Source organism: Diadema antillarum, unplaced genomic scaffold (genome assembly GCF_040938485.1).
Source record: "Diadema antillarum isolate AM-2024a unplaced genomic scaffold, OU_Dant_1.0 seq00001041_RagTag, whole genome shotgun sequence".
NCBI classification, from domain to species: domain Eukaryota; kingdom Metazoa; phylum Echinodermata; class Echinoidea; order Diadematoida; family Diadematidae; genus Diadema; species Diadema antillarum.
The window spans coordinates 354,815-379,292 of NW_027271872.1; the positions used below are offsets into that span (position 1 = coordinate 354,815).

The following is a 24,478-nucleotide window of genomic DNA, read 5'->3' on the forward strand; positions in this document are numbered from 1 at the left end:
GATTTCCCTTTTTCAGAACTTCACCCTTGGTTGCGCTCGTATCATTGACGTACACATACACATGCCGCGTGCACACACTGGGTCGGTCTACGAATCAATACATATGTATTACCATTTGGATTCGTCCATTTTAGATAGGTAGGAATTTATACAAAACATATGCTCTTTGTACTATCAAAATGTCAATTTTCCAGTCAATACAAGTAATGATAATGAAAAGGTATCATACGTCATGACAGAATGATTTAAGTATGAATATGACGATATAAATTTTTGGATAATAACCTTGGTGCCTATCTTATCCCCGTACTTATATCAACTTGCCCCCGGCATTACTGGTTGTGATGATGTCATAACTTAGTTCATGGCGGACAACAGATGTAGAAAAACTCCTCCACATGTGCACTCGCACATTTTCGTGAAATTTTTCAGCAAAATTTCACCATTATGACGAAGCGTGATGGTGATCTGATCGACAAGATGACCAAAATGGATCAGGTCGAGAATAGCTGGAAAAAGTCGCCAAGTAGGACAGAAAACGCCCCTAATTTTGCCGGCTCTTCGGATGTACACAGCCCCGGCAAGAACTCGCGACAATCGAGTAGTGGCAGTTTCAGCGAGTTCTCAGCCAGCAGTTTTCGCGACTCTCCCCGTTCTGCCCCCAGCTCTCTGCCCGGATCGAGATGTGGTTCCACGCCGGGATCCCTCCTACCCTCGAGATCGAACAGCCAGGAATCCATCATTGACCTCTTCGATTCGATGTCATTGCAGCTCGGTCAGCAGTTGTAAGTTAGCGGAAGTCAATTGATATGCTATCTGTGATATGTGTGGCTGTGTAAATGATGTTCGTTGCACATGTAGATACTGAAGTTTAACGCACTGTAATGATCGATGTTGTGTAAATATGTGTAATCGATAGTGAAGGATGGAGAAATTATTTTGTCTTCACTCACAGCTGCACAGCAGCTCAGCTCAGCTGATTCCTGCATTGAATGAATGTAACTGCTAGCTGTCTTATACCGTAGGTTCTGCAGGCAACCTGAAAAGTTGGGCGCATATGTACTTCTGTATCCATGTAGAACTATTTTAAATGTTTGATATCTTACTACAGGGCTGCCAACACTGGGAACTAGAGTAAAATATCCCGTTTGCGGCAGTTTAAGCATTGTTAAGGGTTTTTCCAACTTGTAAACAAATCAGGCAAATTATTTTCAACCATTTCATATATCATAGACAAGATTATTCATTAACGCAATTGTTTTCGTAAAAGAAATTAACCATTGACCAACGCAGTTTTCATGATTTACCAGGGCAAAACCCGGCACAATTTTCGCCGATAAGGGCGATATGCGACGTAGTATTTCTGCTTGCGGCACGATGTACAATCTCTATGCAATACGTGCGTGCTCCGCGATCTTTAGCTGAAACGCCTTCACATGTCTCGCAAACATTGCATAAGCGCCAATTCCCATTGCGAAAGCACGTGAAAATAGCGTGCGCACATGCATTGGCCGCAAACAAGATCGCAATTCTGGCAGTGTTGTTGATGTCTTTCTCGTGTTTTTCCCGTTATTTTTCGACGGTAACATCCACCTTCCAAAAAAAATGGCGGCCCAAATCGGCTCGCGAAAGTTCTATTTTACGTGAGGATGTGTTTTCAAAATCCATGAACATCGAGAAAACGACATAAAATCCAGTTTCTTGGACCATTGTTTCTTAACTGTTATGTTAAGAAGTACCGAAAATTTCATTTTGGATGCGATATGTTGTCATTTCGGTGAGAAAATTTCACTTTCGTCAGAGATTGTGCCCATTTTATCGGTTGGTTTTTGTTGATTGCTAGTGTGTTAGTATATGTGTAGTGTGCATGTAACAGTGCAGTGCTGTGTTTAGCGGTATATTACCCTGTATGTTGTACCTGCCGCGAACGGCTGCACGGCCGCTTACTGACGCAGTTACTCTAGTTGAGAGTGAGACTCCCATATAGGCCAATGCTATAATTTGGGAGTCAAAATGAGTGAGATCAATAGAAATGCATGCAAATGAAATAAAGTTTTGGAGTGAGAAAGGACCAAAATGCGTGAGTCTCACGCTCAATGCGTGAGAGTTGGCACCCCTGTTACTAAATAAGATTGCAGTAAATTCACAGGAAATACATGATGATGATAATCCGATATCATCCATGGGCATACCCTGTTCCAATCACTTGTGTAAATTTGACCAAGTCGATTTTGGGGAAGCATGGGATGATGATAGGTTATCATAATTTTTATCAATACCTCCCGATAACTGATTTGGTTCAAATTTAAGTTATTGGAAATTATATCAATGCTTCATGATAACCAAATAAAATTGGGTCAAATTTATGTAAGGGGTTGGAAATATTAAAGCTATTTTAAAAGGAGTCAGTCAGATATTAATTCTAAAGTTTATGGTTCTTTCATTAGATCAATCTTTGCTCGCTGCCCACTGTGGCACACATGTGTGTCTTTACCATCAAGCCACATGCATGTGAGAGCGGCCAGTTAATACAGCCCACACATCGACGCACAATGCAATAAGTGTACAATCATTTACACTCTAATCACGATGAAATACCGGTAACCTATTTTTTTCTTTAAATACATATTCTAAACAGCTCTATTTTCTTTAAATGGTTTCAAATTCATTCTTATCGTCTTTTCCTCCCATTTTTTTTTTTTGCACATGTGTGCATTTATTTGTACATGCAGTGCACAGTGTGAGAAGTCCGAGTACCAAGACTCCATCACATCGTAGCATTGTGATTAATCCCAGTCAATCAGAAGTTCCTCAATCGATTGAAACTTTGCTGTTGATTTCAAATCCATTTTGTAAAAGCAAAGACAATGAGAATTGAGTGCGCAAAGTTTCTGTGCAATCACTGCTGGATGAGAAGACTACTACAGTTTATGATGTCACATGCATAGAACAGTGTAAGGAAAAAAGAATTTCACAAAATTTCATTAAAAAAAAAAAGTACACATTCCCTTCACTTGTCACTGATGTACGAAGGGTTGTGCCTTCTGTAAGAGGCAAGTCAAGTGCTCTTTTATCCTGTGAGAAATTGAGTTGAATTTTCTTTATATTTTCTTTATATCGTTCTACACATGTGATGTCACAAACTGTAGTAGTCTTCTCATCCAGTGATGGCAGCACTGAAACCGCCAGATTTTATAACTTTTTAAGGGATTGTCTAATTTTTCTCAAACTTTCATGCATGAGTTCTATCAATATTGCTGCATCCTCTCAATTCACATGTACAATGAGGGTGAATTTGTCCTTTAATCTTACACCACTCTAATAATGACAAATTGACATATTGACAAATATCGATTGATAGTGACAAATGAAACATTTATCAGTCAGCATATGTGTACATCAGCACCCTCTATCTGTCTGTTGTTTGGTTATGAGGGTATTGTTTTATTCTGGGGTGTGATCATAGTTCATTTGAAATGTCACTGTGTGTTTTGTGGCATTTATCAATTCAGCATTTAATATTTATGGCATGTATTCATATGAAGTGTTTACATTTATAAACACTACAGATCAGTTCTATTTTGCATGTACCATAGCTGAACAATGGAAAGTACATTGTACTCCTGATTACTCGGTGGGGTGGGGGTGGGGGTTGGTATATTATGCTGTTTAGAAATATTGTGCAGCATTTACATTGAAGAATTTAATCAGGCTGCCAATAAACATTTCCCAAGGTGATTGCCCTTTTACGTGATGTTGCTGAGAGTTTCAAAGTTCACTGGTTTTGTGAAACAAGTCATGCTTGCAATGGTACCAGTAGCTGTAGCAGAAGCAGGAGAAGTAATGGTACAGTTCATCAATGATAGTATCAGTAGTGCTTTAAAGGACAAGTCCACCTTCATATACATAAGGATTGAGAGAATGCAGCAATATTAGTAGAACACATCAGTGAAAGTTTGAGGAAAACTGGACAATCCATTCGATAGTTACGAACATTTTGAGTATCTGCGCAGTCACTGCTGGAAGAGAAGACTACTACAGTGTATGATGTCACATGCGTACAACTACATAAGAAACATAAAAAGAGAATTTCACAAAACTTTTAACTTTTTGAATAAAGTGCACATTTCTTCGACTTGCTACTGACGTATGTTAAGGGTAATATTATTCCTCCTGCCTTCTGAAAGAGAGAAGTCGAGTGTTCTTTTGTTAAATGCGAGAAAAATGAAAATATGTTGAATTTTCTTTATTCCTTCTTTATATTGTTGTACTCATGTGACATCACAAGCTATAGTGTCTTTTCATCCAGTCGTGACTGAGCAGAAGCTTAAAAAATTCATAACTTTTGAACGGATTGTCCGATTTTGCTCAAACTCTCACTGATGAGTTCTACTAATATTGCTGCATTGACAGAACCAACGAGTCTATGAGGATGAACTTGTCCTTAAAGGGTTTAGTTGACGAAATGGCACAGGTACAATAGGAGCAGAAGTGATAGTAGTGTTTCAGCAGTTGTTAAATATTTTTGATTTTGACAGTGTCGAAAGCAACTGCAGATATATTTGAATTCTTTTGCCTGTCTAGTGACATTTATGACTTTCAAGTTTCTGTGTAGTGTGTTTTTACAATGTATATCATGCTTATAATCCATATTTATCATTTGCATAGTTTGGGAATTCAAATGACTCAAGAAATTTGTTTTTAAACTTTATCTATTGAATTAATATTTGGCCATTGAGAATTGTGATGAAGACCTTCATTTACGGAATAAGAAATCAAAATATTCCACTCTGAACTGAAGATGATAAACGACACATTTTTTTTCTTTTTAATATAGAAGGCAATATTTACACAGCTTGGTGTTTTCACAAATATTGGTACCAGGTATTAGGTACATTGTAGTTGACATGCAAAATTTTGTGAATAATGAAGATACTGCAAAATCCTGTGTACAATACATCCTGTCATTTTGCAGATTACAAACATGCATTGTGTAATGATGAAGGGAAGTGAATGAATCATACAGTCTCGCATGTCTGAAGACACTGACCATTTCCTTCCAGTTCTAGCATGTGTATTAAATGTTGAATATACAAGCTGTGTGATACTATAGGCAACCGATAATGAAAATGTATGAACAAGAATGGAGTTTGTGTTTGTGAGCAAGAAACCCGGAAACCACAGGACAATTACAACCAGTATGAATGCACCATGTCCATGAAAGCATGTCTGCATCAAGGAATGCTTCCCAGTAATGAGCTTGGCTACGCTCCGTTGACCCCCTACCTGTGACCCAAGTTCACCATGGCCCAGGCTTCCATTGTTGGCTGCTGGTAGCACAAAGATCAGGGTGAACCTTTGGTGGAGTGAAAATGCCCTTTGTGTCACTAGTCAAAGGGAGTAAAGTTTAAAGGCTTATAGTGTTGCTTCCTATTGTTTGTCAACCTCCCAGGAAGGATTGAATGTGGGGAATTATACTGGGACTATGATGAATCCTTCAGCCGTGGGATGAAGGTGATTGTCAACTGGGTGTTTAACCCATTGAGGATGGGCTGATTATGCTGTCCACAGGCATTTCCCATAGACACTTGCCTGAGCATACATAGGACTCGTCCTCAATGGGTTAATTATATTCAGAGCAGGGTTGATTCAAAGCCATTGGTAAAAATCTAATCCTACTGCTAGCCCTGTTGGCTAGACCAGAGTATTTTGTAAAGGTAACACATCCCCCCTCCCCCCCCCCCCCCCCCCCCGCTTCATTGGCTGAAGGCAGGGGAATAAACAATGGTGCAGCAATCAAGAAGGCACAGCAGTAACCAAGTTTGAAGCAAAGCCAGCAAACAGACAAACAATCCTGAATGTAATAAACCTGACTATATCAATTTTGCTCAGAGTGTCTTACATGTTTGTCCGTATTTACATTATGTTTGATCTTCCCTCCCAATATCAAAATTAAAACTCATATGCTGTATGATATGGTATGCATGTTGTGCATGCAAGTGCTTGCTCTGTGGACTAAATTTCATGCGAACCTTTAAGTAATGTCAGTACACTGTTTTGCTGATACCACATGGTATGCCCTATATCAGTCTACTAGGTTTCAATTTTGTATGAAAAGGATGTCTTGATAATTACAGATATGATCAATACAAAAAGAAGTTAATGTTGATAAGTTAAATGGGAAGATGCTTGAAAATTATGGATAGCTCTCTGTGATGACCATATGAACTAATTTACTCTAATCCAGAAGTTGAGGTGTTGGAAACATGTTCTTCATACCATAGGCCTACGTGTATGTCATTGACTTTTATTTCAAATGGTAGTCATTCTTTTAAGAGAACTCAAATTTCTTCTTATAACCTCTTTATCTGATCGTTCTTCAAGACTAGATTGACACAGAAATGGATAAATAACTGAGCTATTGATGCAGGGAATAATTTTCCTGGTATCGCATTGCAATTTGCTATGCACTTTTACACCACTGCTACACAAACTATCTTTTGTGTAGCAGTTTTCTTCCATAGAAATGTACAGGATACCGTGTGAAATATTGTTCATCAGCTGAAAGTGCTAATCAAATTTGAGTTGGAAAATTATTCCCTGTGATGCAATGGAAGTACCATGCCATTCATTAAATCATGGTCACAGTGCCAGAAAAAATGAATTCCAATGGCTTGGTCTTTCTTGTTAACCATTTATGTACATAATAAGGAGGTCATTTATTCTAGCTCTAGTTCAGTTCTTTACTTTTGATTGTGATTTGATATTACACTTTTCTTTTCTATTCATTATATTCTAGGTTATGCAAAACATGACACAAATATATGCATAATGCAAATCATGCGTGTAGTTTAGCATATTGATATGCTGAAACACTACTAACACAGCCAATGTACACGTATTTCATGTAAAAGAGATTTCTCAATGGTTACTGTATATGCTGAATATTTCACAAGGTTTTTATTTTTGTGAATTTTGTAAGACAGGTGCTATTCGCGAATTTAAAGACACACAAAATATTGACTTTAATTCCTCCATCAATGTGACGTGTACATATACATTTCTTCATTCATTACTCTACTCCACGATCGCGAAATTGACCACAGGCAAAATCGTCAGGAAGTCCCGATTCGCGAAAAAATAAGAGTCGCTAAATATATGGCATATACAATAAATGCCTTCTGTCCATGATATTACAATGAGTAGAATTCCATGAATTGATTCAACTTCTCTGTGGATTCTTGGCAAGAGATTTCTAACAAAATGCCTGGAACTGTAAGTGTAATCCAATACTTTTGAAAAAAAAAAAATAACACGAAGGAAAAGTATGAAGTTGTAATGATATTCTTCGCCAATGCAAAACAGATTGAAGTGTGTTGGACACAAGTTATGAGTCAAATGACACAACAGTATTTTTTGTTTTGTTTTGTTTCTGTTGTCTCTATAAAGGGCTTTTTACACTTGTAAATTTTTGCTTAGTCCCGTACCAACGGTAGGGCTAAGGGGGGGCTTACCGTACCATACCGTACCGTACTATCTGGCCCTGCAAAATAGCAGGGTTAGCACCGCAATTGCGGTGCCAAGCAAGTGAGTGTAAACAGAACGAAAAAATAATCTGGGGCTAAGCGACAGAGACGAAGTCCGACCCCCCACTGACTAATCAGAAATGAGGTCATCAAGTGCTGCCGGTGCGTGCGTGTACGTGTACAGTGCACAGCGTAATCATGAATATTCATGTGGTTGGAAAGTCCGGGGCTAAGAAATACGAGTGTAAAAAGGTCAGTTTTCTCCTTAGCCCCAGACAAGAGATAGTACGGGACTAATTGGCCAGTGTAAAAAGCTGAAAAAATTGGTACGGGACTAACGATAGTCCTGGGTCAGAGAAAGTCCGGGGTTAAGAAACACAAGTGTAAAAAGGGCTTAAGATTTCCCTCCTAAGATATTTGGATACTTGGTATGAAGATAGTTGTGGTACAAATTTACCTACCCAATTAGGGTTAAGAAAACAATACTAGTAGGAGAATCGTGTTGTGTCTATCGTGGGCAGCAGCCTAATAAAACATGTTTCTCCTGTTACTACCAAACGTGATATACTGATAGTGGCATTTCTTTCAGAGAGGTAACGCCTGAAATTTAATTGAGCTTGATCATGTGCGCATATCGTGAAATGGACTTGGAGCCATAGATGCTAAATTTCTGATGACTCTCATCCAATATTTATTGTATCATCCAGCTGCGTGAAGTGAAAAATGTCAGATCTTTAATAATTCATGTTGTTATATTGATTATATTTGAGTTTATTAAAATCTACAATCAATCAAGCCAAGGAATGGGGGGGGGGGGGGAGAGATACTTAAGTGCAGTGGTTTAGTGGCCCATTTCACACACATTCTGGGAACTGGATGAAAGATGGAAGTGACACCTTGTGGTTTGTTCCCCTGTGAAGCTTGTTAAAGGGATCGTATAGTTTTTGTTGAGACCTAATTTCAGGTTTCTAACATTTTTTTTGATGCGATAATGAGAAATCTCTTATGAAATATGAAAGAGCATGTAATTCCATGAGGAATTCAACATTTATTTAATGAAAATTGGTTTTGAAATGGCTGAGATATCCAAAACGGAGCAATTCTAATAAAGTGTGGGACTCACATTTTATTATCGCTTTGTTTTACTTTGTTTTTGCATGTTTCAGTAATTCTAAAGCCGATTTTCATCAAATAAACTTTGGATTCCTCTTAAAATGGTATACTGTGTACTATTTCATAAGTGTCTTCTTGGTATCTTGCAAAAAGTTAAAAGCCCAATTCTCATCTCCACCAATACTGTTCTATCCCTTTAATCTCCCACTTGTTCATAGATGCCTATTAAAACAATGTGTGGCAAGTAATACATTGTACATCATGGGATTAGAAAACTTGACAGGCAAATTATTGTGAAGGTTTCCAGAAAAGGTCAAGATAGACCAATGTTTGCATCAGAATGCAGATCACCGTAGTGTTTTTTTTGTGTGTGTGTTTTTTTACAATTTTTTGCCATGTCCCACACAAGAATTAAAGGTTTTCATATCATGTTACAAAAAAAAAATTAAATTGTAAAATTTTGAATTTAGGGTGTCCGTGTGAACAGGCCTGGAGAGAAGAGGTTGAGAACAAAGAAGCGAGGCCCGGTGAAGGCAGACCCATTCATTGTGAATTTTATCCCTTTCCTCTCTAGCAGGTCCATCCACATGTTAAAGAATGATCAATTTGTGGTTTTTGCAAAAAATCACTTTTATTCACCACAGTTTACACATCACCAAACAAACTCACTGAGATGGAAATTAAGCATTTAAATCGTTGAACTACTCACGCATCAACTTTGATTGGAGCATGACCTTGGGCATCCTCGCCCTTGGCTAAGTGGTGGTGCAGAGGGTTATGCCATCTGTTACTTTTTGCAGTATTTTGTAGTGTGTGTGTGGTTTTTTTAATGGAAAATGTTGTTATTTCCTTATTGTATTACACATGATCATCGCAGGAAAAATGAAAAATAACAGTTTTTCTTTAAGAATATGCATTTTCAGCCCTCAGAATTTTGCAAATGCTGTTTATAGGATTGGTGTCCCTGATGGTGATCATGGGATTAATCAAATCAACTTTTAATCTGCATTCCCTTTACTTGCAATTTGTGCTCAAGGCATAATCGCACAGGTGTAAAACAAAAACCCATGATTCATCAATATTTTGCCTAGCGATACTGATTACAGATGATGAGTGAATCTTATTGTGTACGCACTAGAGTTGATTTTTGCATCATGTTTTGCAAAATGGATATTTTAAAACCTCTTTATTTTGAGAATGTATAAATGAGTCTTTTGTATGAGAAGTTATATAATTTCAGTGTGGTAAATTACTGTATACGACATATATTTGGCGAGTCTAGATTTTTGAGAATCGGGACTGTCCGGCAAATTTGCGGGTGGTTAAATTTGCGATTGTGGAGTACGGTACTGAACGGAGAAATAGATGTATACCTGCACCTCACATTCATATCGGGATCAAAGTCAATATTTTTGCTTGTCTTTATATTCGTCAATAGCATGTGACTTTCGAAATTCGCGAAAATAAAAACCTCGCGAAATATTCGGCACATACAGTATTCAACCCCTGTGCCCCTATGCCAAACATAGCCACCACTTTAAGTTGTCAGGAAAGGGGATTGATAGATAAGAGACAGCTGCCAAAACATTGTAGGACACCCAGCAGACATGCTTAGTCCCAGGCATTCTATTATACGTATGCTTTGTAATATGATTTTTACGTGCTCAGGACTGTCTTGTGCCATAAAGGCTAAAGGTGATACAATGGTGCAATGCTATATCGTATGCTTTTATTTTTGTGTTTTTTCTTTTCAATATTCTTCTTAAGCACATATTTTTTGTGCAACTTCATGGTTTGATGTCTTTGCTAGATGAAGGATCTTGGTCAGTTGTTACGCCCATTTTCAGACTGGGCATTTAACTTGTTCTGTACGGGAACCTGGTGGCCTGCGTATTAAGTCTATTGGCATTTCAGAATTCAGTATGGAACAGGTTAAAAAGTGTAATACAGAACAGCCAGTTGAATTAGTTCTGTGTGAAACATTCTGTTGATTATTTAGCTTCCAAATTGAACTCTTGTAAAAAAAAGAGGAAAATATTGTCTTAACTGAAGCACAGTTTGTCCCTCCTCACCCCCTGGGCAAATTCTGATTGTGAAATGGTGGTAATTCAAAAGGAGATTCTGGTCTGAGTCTTCTGGTGAATCACACCGCTGAAATAGTAGCCAGTAAATGAATTATTCATGCCGCCCAGTGGCAAGGCATGCGCTAGTGCCCTCTCTACAGTGAGGAAATACATGCACAGAGCTTGCTGATATCATTTGTGTTTTTGCATTAGTGATTTTCGCTCAGCACCATCGCCTTTCAGCCGGAAAATTGCATTGAGTGATGCAGTGCTCGGTGAATGAGACACAAATTCTGCCTATATAGCAGCAGCAATTGTCCAGAAGGTAACCAGTTGATGAATTTCGTGTGAAAGGGGTGTGGGATGATGATGAGAATGTTCATGTTTTCAGTAATGCTGCAGGGGCTATCTCTGCTTGTGTTGGTGAGATACAACTTTGTATGTAGAAAAGGACTCATGGAATGTAATTCTTTATGCCATAATGATAAAGCTACCTTCGATTATAAAGAAATTTACAATGTGCTATGAAAAGATTGCCATCCCTTCAATAGTCTAGATGTCTTGTGATGTTGGGGGGGGGGGTTGCATTGTCAGAAGTTATGTGGCATTCTCTAGTTAAATACACCATCTCATGGCAGAGTATAAGAAAAAACCCAACAGTGACAACAACAATGACAACAACAATGACAATAACAAAAACAAACAAAGCTAATGACCCCTGCCTGAAAAAACAACAACAGAAAAACAAACTCAAAACCCAAACAAAGCAAAATAATTAAGTAGGTTGTGTGCTCTTCGCAGACAATTTCATATTGTCTGACCTACAACGATGTTTTGATTTTCAATGTAATTGTTCTGTGTGTGTGGAAATATACATTGCATGCATGTCTTTGTTGTAATTTTTGTGACGTTTTTCTTGTATATACCTATTTTATTCTTTCATTAAACTGTCTCGTCTGCCTGGCAACATGCCTGTAATTATATCTGTGGTTCAAAGCTGAAGCATACATTTCTGTGGATTGCATTGAATGGAACCTTGCTTTTAGTCAGCTGGAGGAACTAGTGGAATCTGTTGCACATATCACTGTGCCAGACAATTTGCAATATTCATCACGTTCAATTCTCAACATAGATTTACATTGATTGAGATTGATTTGTGTACATGTGCATCATACCCACGGTCTGCTGCATGAAGTGGTCTGGTTAATTCTTCTGTGCCGTGGGCCAATTCAGTGTACTTAAATGGTGGTTCCCCTGCTAATTAAAATCCTTTCAAGACTTAATCCCATTCCTGGACTGCAGCACATCCCAGTGATTTGCCTTGCATTCTGTCAGTCGATTGTCAGTAATGAGATAAGTGATCTGAAAGGAAGTGTTGTGGTCTAGGCGATTGATGACAGGAGCTTTAAAGGGTGTGTACAGTTCTTGTCGAGGTGAGGATTTAGCTTTTAACTTTTTGCGAGATATTCAGAAACCACTCTATGAGATGTCAAAGAGCTTGCAATTCTGAGGGGTATCAAAAGTTTATTTGATGAAAATCGGTTTTGAAATAGCTGAGATATCCAAAAACAAGGTGAAACAAAGATATCCTAATTTTTTGGATATCTCAGCCATTTGAAAGCCGATTTTCATCAAATAAACGTTGAATCCTTCTTAAAATTGCATGCTCTTTCATATTTCATAAGAGGTTTCTCATTATCTCACTTAGGAATGTTCAAAACATGAATCCCCACCTCAACTAGTACTGTACAGTCCCTATAAAGGCGGCAGGCAAGAGAGGTTTCAGACTAAGGAGAGAACCCTGTCTGCAAAGACCACTCAAGGGAAACACAAAATTTTGTCGTGAGAGATGGGTTGTCTTTATAGACAACTTTGATGCAGAGGTCTTTTTTTTTTGCTTTAATATAATTGTAGGTATCTTCAAGAGCCATATACATTGTATGATCACAATACTGCATAATAGAATAGGAAACTATAGAGATTCATTTACGTGAACAACCCCCTACCAAACCCCTCCATTACCCCTGATTATTAGTGGTTACTGTGACCTTATGTACAACTGAAATTATGAATAGTATGTTTACATCATAGTATTTTCCCACCAACCAAATCATGAATTGAAGGTATGTGTGGATCAATTCAACTTGGATATTGTAATTTCCACAATTTTTTTTCTGTTTGTTTCTTTGGTGTTTTTTTTTTTGAAAGTCAAATTTTCTTCCTTCTCCTCCCTTCTCTAATATAGCTTTCACATTTCAAATTTCTTGATCCATTTCTAAGTTTAAATCCATTTTTTTTTTTTTAGGGGGGGGGGGCTGTCCTGATATTAAGATTAAAGCATCCTCAATATTGGAATTATTTTAGTCAATTGAGATGCACATTATAGGACTACACACAGGCTTCTAACTACTTGCTCTGTAGAGCTGTCCCAAAACATTTGTGATGTGTGTGAATGACAGCAGTGCTGACGTGCGACGTATGTATGTAAATAGTGGTGCTGGAACTAGAGACCAGTTCTGAGTACAGTCCTCGTTTGACCTCTTGCAGGAGCCATGGATTAAATTTCTAGCTCGTGTTGACCCGTGAGAATGAGGCAGCTGTTAATTACAAATATGCCACACCTTCCCCTCTTTATTTCTAGGGCTATTTTTGGTGAGGGTCAGATATATCTATGCAAACAGACATCTTAAATAGGTGTGTCTGTCACTATGTACAGTTGAATTAAAGATAATATAAAAGTTTTGGTACCTCAAAAGTTTCCCTGAGTTTCCTTGTCTTAGTTTGTGTTTCAGGTTAAAGTACCTAAAAAAGTTTCATATAACTAACACTGTGAGACTTACTCGCCCCAAAGTGCTCTCATGTCTTAGTAATCATGCAATAATGGTTTTGTACCAGAGCAGAGCGGGCTCTAAAAGATTTGAACGAGCCGTTAGTTCGACTCGACGCGGTACCGCGACAATCAATATATACATGTATTGTACAAAACCATTATTGCATGATTACTAAGACATGAGAGCACTTTGGGGCGAGTAAGTCTCACAGTGTTAGTTATATGAAAGGTACTTTAACCTGAAACGCAAACTAAGACAAGGGAACTCAGGGACACTTTTGAGGTACCAAAACTTTATATTATCTTTAAATAGATTCGTCACATGTGGTATTTGTAATTTAGGAATTACTGTAAAACCAGAAACATTTGCTGTATGATTTTTTTTTTTTTTTTTTTTTTGGGGGGGGGGGGAAATTTATCAGTCCTGTACATTTACTAGTGTGCAGGGATTTGTTGAACACATACTGCTGGTACATAAGACACACAACAAAACTTACTGCACACTCATCTACTTAGAGGGATTGTACAGTATTGGTGGAGATGAGAATTGGGCTTTTAACTTTTTTGCGAGATACCAAGAAAACACATATGATATAGTATAGAGCATACCATTTTAAGAGGAATTGAAAGTTTATTTGATGAAAATCGGGTTTGGAATGACTGAAACATCCAAAAACAAAGAAAAACAAAGCAATCGTTATAAAGTGTGGGTCCCACACTTTATTGGAATCCCTCTTTGTTGGATATCTCAGCCATTTCAAAACCAATTTTCATCAAATAAACATTGAATTCCTCATAGAATTACATGCTCTTTCATATTTCATAAGAGGTTTCTCATTATCTCGCCAAAAAAAATGTTAGAAACCTGAAATTAGGTCTCAACGAAAACTGTACGACCCCATTAAAATGTGTAGTAATACAACAAAAATTGGAACGTGCATCACTGGTAAGCATACAAGTACGCAGTTCTATCTCATGGGAACCTCATGTCTCCTCCTTTTGTCTCTGATTGCCTCTTCCAGCCCCCAGCAAAAGAGAGAGAAAAGAATAGTTACTGTAAAGTGGATATTTTCGCGCGACTAATTTTTCGCGCTTGGCTTTGTCAGAAGAGTTTCGCGTGTTTTTAATTCCGCGGAATCGTGACATCACGCACAGGAACATATGGAAAGCAAAAATATTTGCGTGCTTTTTTTTTCGCGCTAGGTTCTGGTTGCGCGAAATGCGCGAAAATTTCCACTTTTACAGTACTCACTTTTCAAGATGCATTTATAGAGGAATATCTTGTTCATATTCTAATTGCCATTTGAATTTGAAGGAGTATTTAATGCAGTATGGATATATTTCGGAATGAAAATAAGTGTACTATTATGTCTTTTCTTAGCAAGTTAGAGACATGGCATTGAAATTTTATGAAGAGAAGAATTTTTTTTGTAGAAAAGGTGAGACAAGCAGTACAGTTTGCATCTGCATCAGTTCCGCCCAAGTTTGGCATTTACACATGTGCCCAACATCAGTGTTTTGTTTTTAATGCAAGGTGGAGAATACTCGCAGTGATGTTCCCACCTCTGTGTTGTTTGCTCACATGTTACGTGAAATATTTCAAAATATAGGAACCCCGCCTCATTCCTTCCCCCCCCCCCCCCATACTCCTCCATTCCCCACCATTTCCACCTTGCAACATGGTGGAGTCCAAAGTCCCATTGTTAGCAAAGTTGATTTATTACTGATGAATGTAAACTGGAAGAACATCTTTTTGCACGATGATCATGTGAAGCCCATGTGACGCTGTGGCACATTTCGCTGCCTAGAGAGAGTCGAAATCAGGGTCGTGGAAATGAGCGCTTTTATCGTGCTCTATGCCCTTTGCGTATCTTTATTTACAATTGTACAAGTACTTTCCCCCAAAATGTGTGAAATTGCTGTCAATTCATTCGATCATGTATTTGGCTTCTTGATAAAGTTGTGATATAAGTATTGGAAGTAGATATTTTAGTGTTTGAAGTATGATGTATGATCTTTTAATGCATGGAAGCCAAGAAAAATTGTAAAATAAGAAATTTGATTTGCAATGAAAGAGTCTGCTACAACATTCAATATCTCAACAACGCTTTTTATCTTTTGAATATCTATTCAGAAACTTCTGTAATGTTTTTCCAAGTTAAAACTTTTGGTGGTCATGAAGCATGTTTTGTTTTTCTTTTGTTGTAGTTAGCCTAATGTGTTTTGGTTTTCTCTAAATCTCATTGCTTATTTATGGTTTTCTGTGGGGAGGTATTGATTGGAAATATAGTAAAGGCATGTGATATGTTTGAATTGGAATACTAAGAGTCTGGAAATTAAAAACAAAAAGGGGCCAATATCAAGAAAATCCAACATCAGGATGATGATGTTTGGCAATTTAGTAAGGCTTTGATGGTGAGGGGTACTATCTCACCTTGCTTTTACATAGGAGAGTGCTTAATTTGAATACTGAATTACAAGCACGATTGCAATTATGATTTGAATCATAGTTCGTTCACACGAGGCTTCACGGATTCTGTGGTTTTGAATTTCAGAGCAAGGAGGGAAGGTTTGGCTTCTCTTCAAGTTCCCATCAGTCACTCTTGAGCCTTCTTTCTGCAGGAGTGATTGGAAGGTCACCGTAATCTCCGCCCCCAAAGCACGCATAGAGTTCAGTTACGTTCACTTGATTATTTCGTTGCTTAATTCTGGCGAAACGTGTTCTGAAAATGCCTCTGAACTGTCATTTGAAACATGATTCGAAATTCTAATTACTCTCTGTGATTCCAGTTTTCATTTGCACCGCAAGAATTTTGAATTTGAAACACAGTTTTAGCAATTCGTCATTGCAATCATGTTTCAAATTAAGCACTGTCGGTATATGTGAATGCAAGGTCTTATTGTCTACCGCGTACAGACTGTAGGGTAAATGATTTTGATAATCAGTCAAATCTGAATGTAAGATATCATTGTTTTATGGTTGTTGATATACTGTTCATAATGTCATCCAATTAATAATTAAAGGCTGAAGGAAATTTTTGAAGAAGTACGGTATAATGTCATCAACAAGCTGAATTGGGTTGACAAGGGTACCACTACATCCTGGTATGCATGACACGTCCAACTCTGTCTTAGCCTTTTGTCAAGGCCCTCTTGCTGTGTGATGGCTATAACGGGCATGCGTGACAGTGTGATGGCCTTTTGAGATCTGCTGCACACGTTTTATAATTCATGACACATGTACCCTACTGAATACCGTAAAGTTCCGTGTATAAGACGCACTATTTTTTCGTCGGAAAACGTTGAAAATCGGGGGTGCGTCGTATACACGGGTACAGTCGAATCGAGGAAAAAAATCCGTCATGTACACCCAATTTTATAAGGCCAACTTGGGGCCATGTATGCCCATCAACGTTTGGAAGGTAAGCAATCACTAGAACTTACGGATAAAAGAGCGATCTTTCAATCTGGACACCCACAAAAGCTGCAAATACGAGATACACTTACATCGGCCTTGTGCAGTAACGATGTATCAATCTGGCCATAGACAACAGCTGTAACAGCACTGCTGTATGCTACCGATGTCAGTCTACCAAGCTACCAACAGCCAACCTAGTAGCTGGAATACGCGATATACAGGTATCATTACTAAATTACCGATACTGTAAAACTTATCAATGTACTAGTATCAATATGACCATAGACAAAAGCTGTAAAATACGGAGTAGGATCGACACTATGTCACCGTAAATATGAACGATGTGTGAAGCATGCACGCATATCCATGTCGTTCGTTTGCTCTTCATTTCACGAGTGCGAGACCAGCTAGGATAGCATAGCTACACTGTGCTGTAGCTAGCTAGTAGCAAGCCTTTGGCAAAGGCAGCAGCTGCAGAGAGGCTTTTGCAATGGACTCGCGTGCACACAGCGATCGGATCGAAGCGCGCTAACCCGTTGCGCGCTGTGTGTGCAAGTCCATTGCTCTCTGTGTGCGTGTGCTGAAATTATAGCGAGCTGCCTTTTGCAAAAGGCTAGCACTGTGCATACAAGCATGGTACAATAGACACACATGTTACTGGTAACAGTGCATGAGTGTAATTACCGTACGCACCGTACGTCTTGCCGTATGATCCCTCTGCTACACTTGCTGATGTTTTTCTTATTTTTCGTGATGAACCTTCCAGTCTGACATGCGTCAATATGCGAGACACCCTCTGCTATGTATGACAGCAAAGATCGTACTGTATACTCATGAGTACGATATGCATGACACATGTACCACGATTGAAAGGCGAAACAATAGCAAGTGAGTACCGAGACAAGTCTCGCATTTTGCGTCTTCCATATTTTGTTGATACCCGATGAATACCGTTAAAAGAAAATATAAAAGGAAACGAAAAATAGAGCAAATACATGCTGCATTCTAGGGAAATATTGAGCTGAAATAATATGTATGACACACGCAATATTTGCGTGGACATTTTCGTGTGTTTTTTTTTTTTTAATTTTAGGTCCGAAATTAGGGGTGCGTCTTATATACGGGTGCGTCTTATCCACGGAACTTTACGGTAGTCATTTTATGGGTTCAGGTGGACAAATGGAATGGCACGCTCCCCACATCCTTCGTCTCAGAGTTGTCCGGCCTTCATCAATGACAACCAGTGGAGGTATGTGGCATGCACTCACCGTATGCACATCGGGCTCGGGCAGGCAAAAAATGCGGATTGGTCGACTTTTGCTCCCGCAGTCAGGGAACAAAAGTCAGTTCAAAGGGCTAACAAAAGGATGCGAAGCAGATCTCAAAAGGCCCTCGTGCAACCCCACTCGGCTACATGTACTGTTTGTAGGCTCTCTTCACCATACAGCGAGAGGGCCTTGACAAAAGCCAACTCTGCCCAAGAAAATATTAGGTTTAGTGAAAAAAACACTATATTTAGTATAGATCTACAAAAATGTGTACCCCCCCAAAAAAAAACACAACAACAACAACTATATTTACAATTGTAGTACAGTGCACTCCCGTTATATCGAACACGGTTATAGCTAAATTCCGGTTACAACGAAGTAAAAATTCAGGCCGCAACATTATCCACTTCATGTATTTCTGTTGTTTATTTGTTCAGTTATAAAAAAAAAGAATCGTTATGTAACGAAAGAAAATGGCCGGTTCCGAGGACTTCGTTATAATGGGAGTCCACCGTACATTGAATTACTTTGTTAGGTTATTATTTTTAGGAATGTCATGAGTCGGCTGCTATTTGCAAACTTAAAAACACACAAAGATATTTACTCTGATCCTGACATGAATGTGATGTGAATGCATGTACATTTTTCGGTAATTCTTTAACACTTTGTTCTTGTGAACGGGCCTAATGTAAAGCTTACATACTGGCATGTGCGAATGTTGCTTCACAAAATAATGAAACCTTGTATTCAATTTATACTCCCGACTATTTGAATTGTATTTTACATTGAGTGTTATGATTTATTTCATGTGCCTACTAAGTTGGAGCACTTAAATGCTTAAGAGGAATCTTGTTGGAATCATTGGCTTTAAGACCCCCTCTGGAGAAATATGAAATGAGTATAAAGTGTCTCACCACTGTGGGATACAAACTGTTGCTGCCAGTGCTCTCGTATGCCTATGATTGCACATTTGGGCAGGTGGAAGAAATATTTCTTGAAGTGCCTAGTAACGAGAAAAACATGAAAATCAGGATAAGCGTGGCTTTGTCTTCCCTCAAACTCAGACAAGTTTATTTGCACCCTTACTACTAATGAATGAAGTGAGAAATCTTTTATGGGCTTTACTCCACCCACAACCCCCCCCCCCCCAACATCACCCCTACTCAATTTCTTTATCATCACGATCACAACTGATCAGGTCACGCTGATTTTCCTCCCGCTCACATGGGAGGCACATGCTCGAGGACGCCTGTCAAATGCACGGTGCGTTCACCGAGTGTGGTGTCTGCTCCCCGAAGCCGTGCCTGTGTAGATTGCATAATGCAGAATATCCATAGAGTGAGACAATGTGGACTAGCCCATGTGTGGACCTGGTTAGTCTGTAAAAACAGACCCAGCATTAGGTGTTGGTGTTAAATACCCGTTCAATCGCACCACATCTCTCCTAAAATGCCTTCATTACTGCACTCATGAGGCTTTTATCCCTTTGAAAGGAGTTAACAGGAATGGCTTGCCCTCTCGCATTGCATTTTCAAGTCATGGCTTATGAGTATTTTGTGATGACATAATCAAGGGTCTGTGATGGTAGACTATCATTGTTGTAGAGTTCTTCACATGCACAGTGAGTGAACGGGAGCAAAGGAGCAAATCAGTATTTTGCCTCATTACTTGAGAGAGGATGCCCTCAATGAGTCCAGCCCAGATGTTGTTCTGTTGTTGTCCTGGAGGGGTGTGAGGAAAAGATTTCTGTGTTTGCTGGCCGAAAGACTCCAGGATATGTTAAACAGTCCCACATATTGATGGAGAGAGGGTGGTTCATGGAGACGGTCAAAAATAGCCAACTGCATTGTTTGTACTCTGTGTTAAGATTAGAGAATGTTCCCAAGTATTTCTATTGGAACAAGTGGATGTGTATACCCATAAAAACTCGGTATTTCAAGCAAATACAGAGATGAATGGTGGTGGAAATGTCAAATATTGGACTTTTGTGTCCAGTGGCAATTTGAAGCATATCTTTGATTTCCGTAGTGGGGTTGATAGAGATCGTTGACCTGTCCAGGCGCAGTTTTTTCGTCCTGGGACAGAGAGCTCTCATCTCCTCGGAGATGCTTGACATTGGAAATTCTGCGGTTGCTGGCGTACGACGTACTTTAGATGTTTTTCTTGGCAAGACGACTTTGCCTCGCCCTGCTGCAGGTGGAGAATCCCGAACTCATGATTATCATATGATTGATCGTTAAAGCGTGCTCCTATGGTGAAACATGGTGGTGAAAGAATGGGTGCGCTGCGTCACTCGCAGACAAGATGAACAAGCGAGATGGAAGAAGAAGAATCTGACTTTGTTGGTTCAGGTGGAGAAGGCCAGGTGAGAGACCGCACTACTGATAGCTGTCCAGTTGGACTTGTGAACTCCACCCTGTGGACACTGCCCAGTGGTCACTGCCCATTTGGTCTTCGACTGCCCAGGGAGGTGTGAGGTCTCTCTCACACCTCCCTGGACTGCCGAAGCACCCTTTCTTGTTTTGTTGTTATGCTTTTGCCGTCTGTATCAGCATATCATACACATATAAAGTATGTTATTTATAAATTATATATGATATGTGATCAATTGAGAGGATTGAGAGGTTCTCAGGCAAAGGGCTGGTGTTCCTTCATTTGTTTTTAAAATGTGGACGAATTGGATGAAAAGGTGAAATTCATTGGATGACACAAAAGTGCCAAAAGCTACAGAAACTGTTGAAAATTTGGCTGGTTGTATTATTTATTGAGATGACTGCTGTGCATTGTTTTTGTGTTATCAGGGCAGTAAACACAATATCTGGAAAGCGAGGCTGTGTATACATACTGTATGTGTGTGTGTGTGTGTGTGTGTGTGTGTGTGTGTGTGTGTGTTTCTGTATGTCCTGCTACGTGTTAACAGTCTAAATTGTGTGTGTGTGTGTGTGTGTGTGTTTCTGTATGTCCTGCTACGTGTTAACAGTCTAAATGCAAGGATTTCAAGTTGCCTTTGAATTTCATTTTTTGTCCTTGCCCTTGTCTTTTAATTAGGTTTATTACCAGTACACATCTTGCATCCATTAGCTTGCAAGGTATTGCACATGTACAGTGCAGAGGTCTGAAGATAGATGATGGTGGGGTAGTGTGTGATATGCATGTATTGGGATGAATACTCATTTTAGAGAGGCAGTATGCAAAATACTAGTGTCATAAAGATATGCATAGAGAAGTGACAATCCCTTTCTATAATGAAGTCAGCATTTTGCTGACAAAGATAATAATAAGAAATACTGCAGTAGATTGCTTTTCGACTTTCTTTTCTCGACAAACAGTAGTGGTCGTGTCAGACTTAACCTTTCCAATTGGTAGTAACTGAGAATTTCAGATGAAAAGAAGAGTGATATCCATCACAAGATAAAGTGAATTCCTCAAAATTGCTGTCTGTAGTTATGATCATGTGACGCAAATGCCTTGTACTCCATATTTCCGTCGAAAAAACAAAACAACAAAAACCCACAAACAAACCCTACATGAAAATCTAAAGAACTTTCAATTTATTTCAAATGATTTGACTTCCCTCGTGTTGGACAATGTGTAGAAAGTAACCGTCGTAACTTTTTGTCGAGCAGAAGCCATAGAATTTGACAATTACTTTTACGTTTTGATGGGACTGTATGCTTTCTCACTAGTTTTGAGAGTTGCATGGATGACTGACAGGTCGTGTGGAGGTGGTGATACAGCTGTGATATGTGGCGCTTTCAGACACACAGAGTTATCGTATATTCATACGACGTATGGATATACGACGTTTCGATATGAGAGCATTCAGACACAGCACCCCATTATATGATAGGTAATCGTATTGGAGCATTCAGACCTAGCACACAAGCGATATTTCTTGAGTAGACGTGAATCTCTTCCATGAGCAGTACATGATTTATGCAGGCTTTGCACATACACGTAGTGTTTATACTCAGCCTTGGATTCATCCAGTAGTTCGCTAGTTGCGCCAGATCATTATTACGTCACAATCAATCTGTCAGCCGCCCGTTATAAGTCCGCACCGCGGAATACGTGAGCTCAGTGCGCGCTGCGAAGAAGCCCCGCTTACTCATACGACGTATGGATATGAGAGCATTTAGACACAAATACGTCGTATAATGGATATAGGATAATGATTTGAAATGATGCGTAAACCATCGTTTTGATATACGATGTATATTGATGCAACATTTCAATATAAGAGCATTCAGACACACAAAAATGTGCTATATCCATACGTCATATATCCATACGAGAACTCTCTCGTCTGAAAGGGGGGTTAGACTCATGTTATTGATAGTCAACAGTCAACCAGGAGACCCCTTTTGGTACCTGGACATTATAAGCATGTTTAAAAATGCATTTCAGATAGTGTAAAAGTGGTTTCTTTCGCGTACAGATACTTTCGCGGTTTCCATCGGTGCCGATTTTTTCGCGTGTGTTTAAATTCGCGGTCGGCAAAATCTGTGAATTCACAGTCGACAAAAACTGTTTTATTTTGCACATGAAGCCCCAAACTATAATCCAATTATTCTTTTATTTATTAGATAGAAATTAGAATTAAAGGCTGGTTTACGTGAAATCCCTTCTCTCGAGTACTTTATAACATGCTTGTACATGTACCTACCAGCTGCCTACATTGCGCGGTATCGGCGTGTGTGTGTTGACCATCAATACACTCAATGCGCGGAATCTTCGTGAGTGCATGTGCGCAATAGCGTTGTATAACAAGCGGCGAGTTCAAAACATTTTCACGTGATGTTAAATTCGCGGTTCAACCTCAAAGCGCGGAAAGCGCAAAAATAAAACCACCGCAAAAGAAACCACTTTTACAGTACATCAGGTACATTCAGTGTGGAGGCTAATGGTCTATGATTTCTAATCTTCAATGATAAGAGCTTACTCTTGTACGATGATCATCAGCATGACCCCTTATCTAACGAAAGTCCCTACGTGATGATTAAACCACGGAACTGGAAGGAATGCACTGTTTATTCATGTAGTGCTAGCGATTATGCAAAATGCAATGCTGCAAGACTGTACTGCACGCACATGTCCTGTATTTACGTTCTAGAGATTAATCTTGAAGCTAAAGGGTAATGTTCTTGCGTGCAAGGTGGATGATGTTTCAGGAAGAGTATGTGGCCGTGGTGATGAAATACATTGCAGTAGGTTCCTGTTGTTTGTGCCTTTTTCAGAGACAAAAGGAATTGTTTTTCAAGATGACAGTGATATTATTGTGTTGTTGTTTTACTTTTGTACCTCATCAGAAATGAAAGTAATGATTACTGAGATTATAGGTTACAGGTTTTCCCTGTTCAGTAGTTGTAAAAATTGCAAAACAGTAATGTACTATACATTGTAAATTTTATATCTGTAGTGCTGTCTCTGTTGAATGATGTCAGATTTACTGGTAAAATTTGTTCTAAACAGTTAATAAATTACTCTAGACAGCTAGAACTTTAACATTATGAATCATTAATGCCTTAAAACAAGAAAATCATTTCTTCGCCAGAAGAAGAGATTCATATCTTTAAAAAAATATACCAATGTAAATACCGTAAAGTTCCGTGTATAAGACGCACTATTTTTTCGTCGGAAAACATTGAAAATCGGGGGTGCGTCGTATACACGGGTACAGTCGAATCACGGAAAAAAATCTGTCATGTACACCCAATTTTATAAGGCCAACTTGGGGCCATGTATGCCCATCGACGTTTGGAAGGTAAGCAATCACTAAAACTTACGGATAAATGGGCGATCCTTCAATCTGGACACACACAAAAGCTGCAAATACGAGATAAACTTACGATCGGCCTTGTGCAGTAACGATGTATCAATCTGGCCATAGACAACAGCTGTAACAGCACTGCTGTATGCTACCGATGTCAGTCTACCAAGCTACCAACAGCCAACCTAGTAGCTGGAATACGCGATGTACAGGTATCATTACTAAATTACCGATACCGTAAAACTTATCAATGTACTAGTATCAATATGGCCATAGACAAAAGCTGTAAAATACTGAGTAGGATCGACACTATGTCACCGTAAATATGAACGATGTGTGAAGCATGCGTTTGCTCTTCATTTCACGATGCCAGCTAGGATACTGTACTGTATAGCTACACTGTTGTATGTAGCTAGCTAGCTAGCTAGCAAACCTTTGGCAAAGGTAGCAGCTGCAGAGCAGAGAGGCTTTTGCAATGGACTCGCGTGCA

The 24,478-nt window shown here is 39.0% G+C and overlaps 1 protein-coding gene across 1 annotated transcript in view; it reads left to right on the top strand.

Annotated features, from left to right (window-relative positions):
* The first annotated feature begins 381 nt into the window (after positions 1-381).
* Positions 382-24,478, top strand: part of LOC139742984 (MLX-interacting protein-like) — a 63,096-nt gene continuing 38,999 nt past the window's right edge. Inside the window, exon 1 of the mRNA XM_071653490.1 lies at positions 382-785. Coding sequence (XP_071509591.1) covers positions 448-785 — 338 coding nt within the window. The 5' untranslated portion in view covers positions 382-447. The remainder of the gene's footprint in view (positions 786-24,478) is intronic.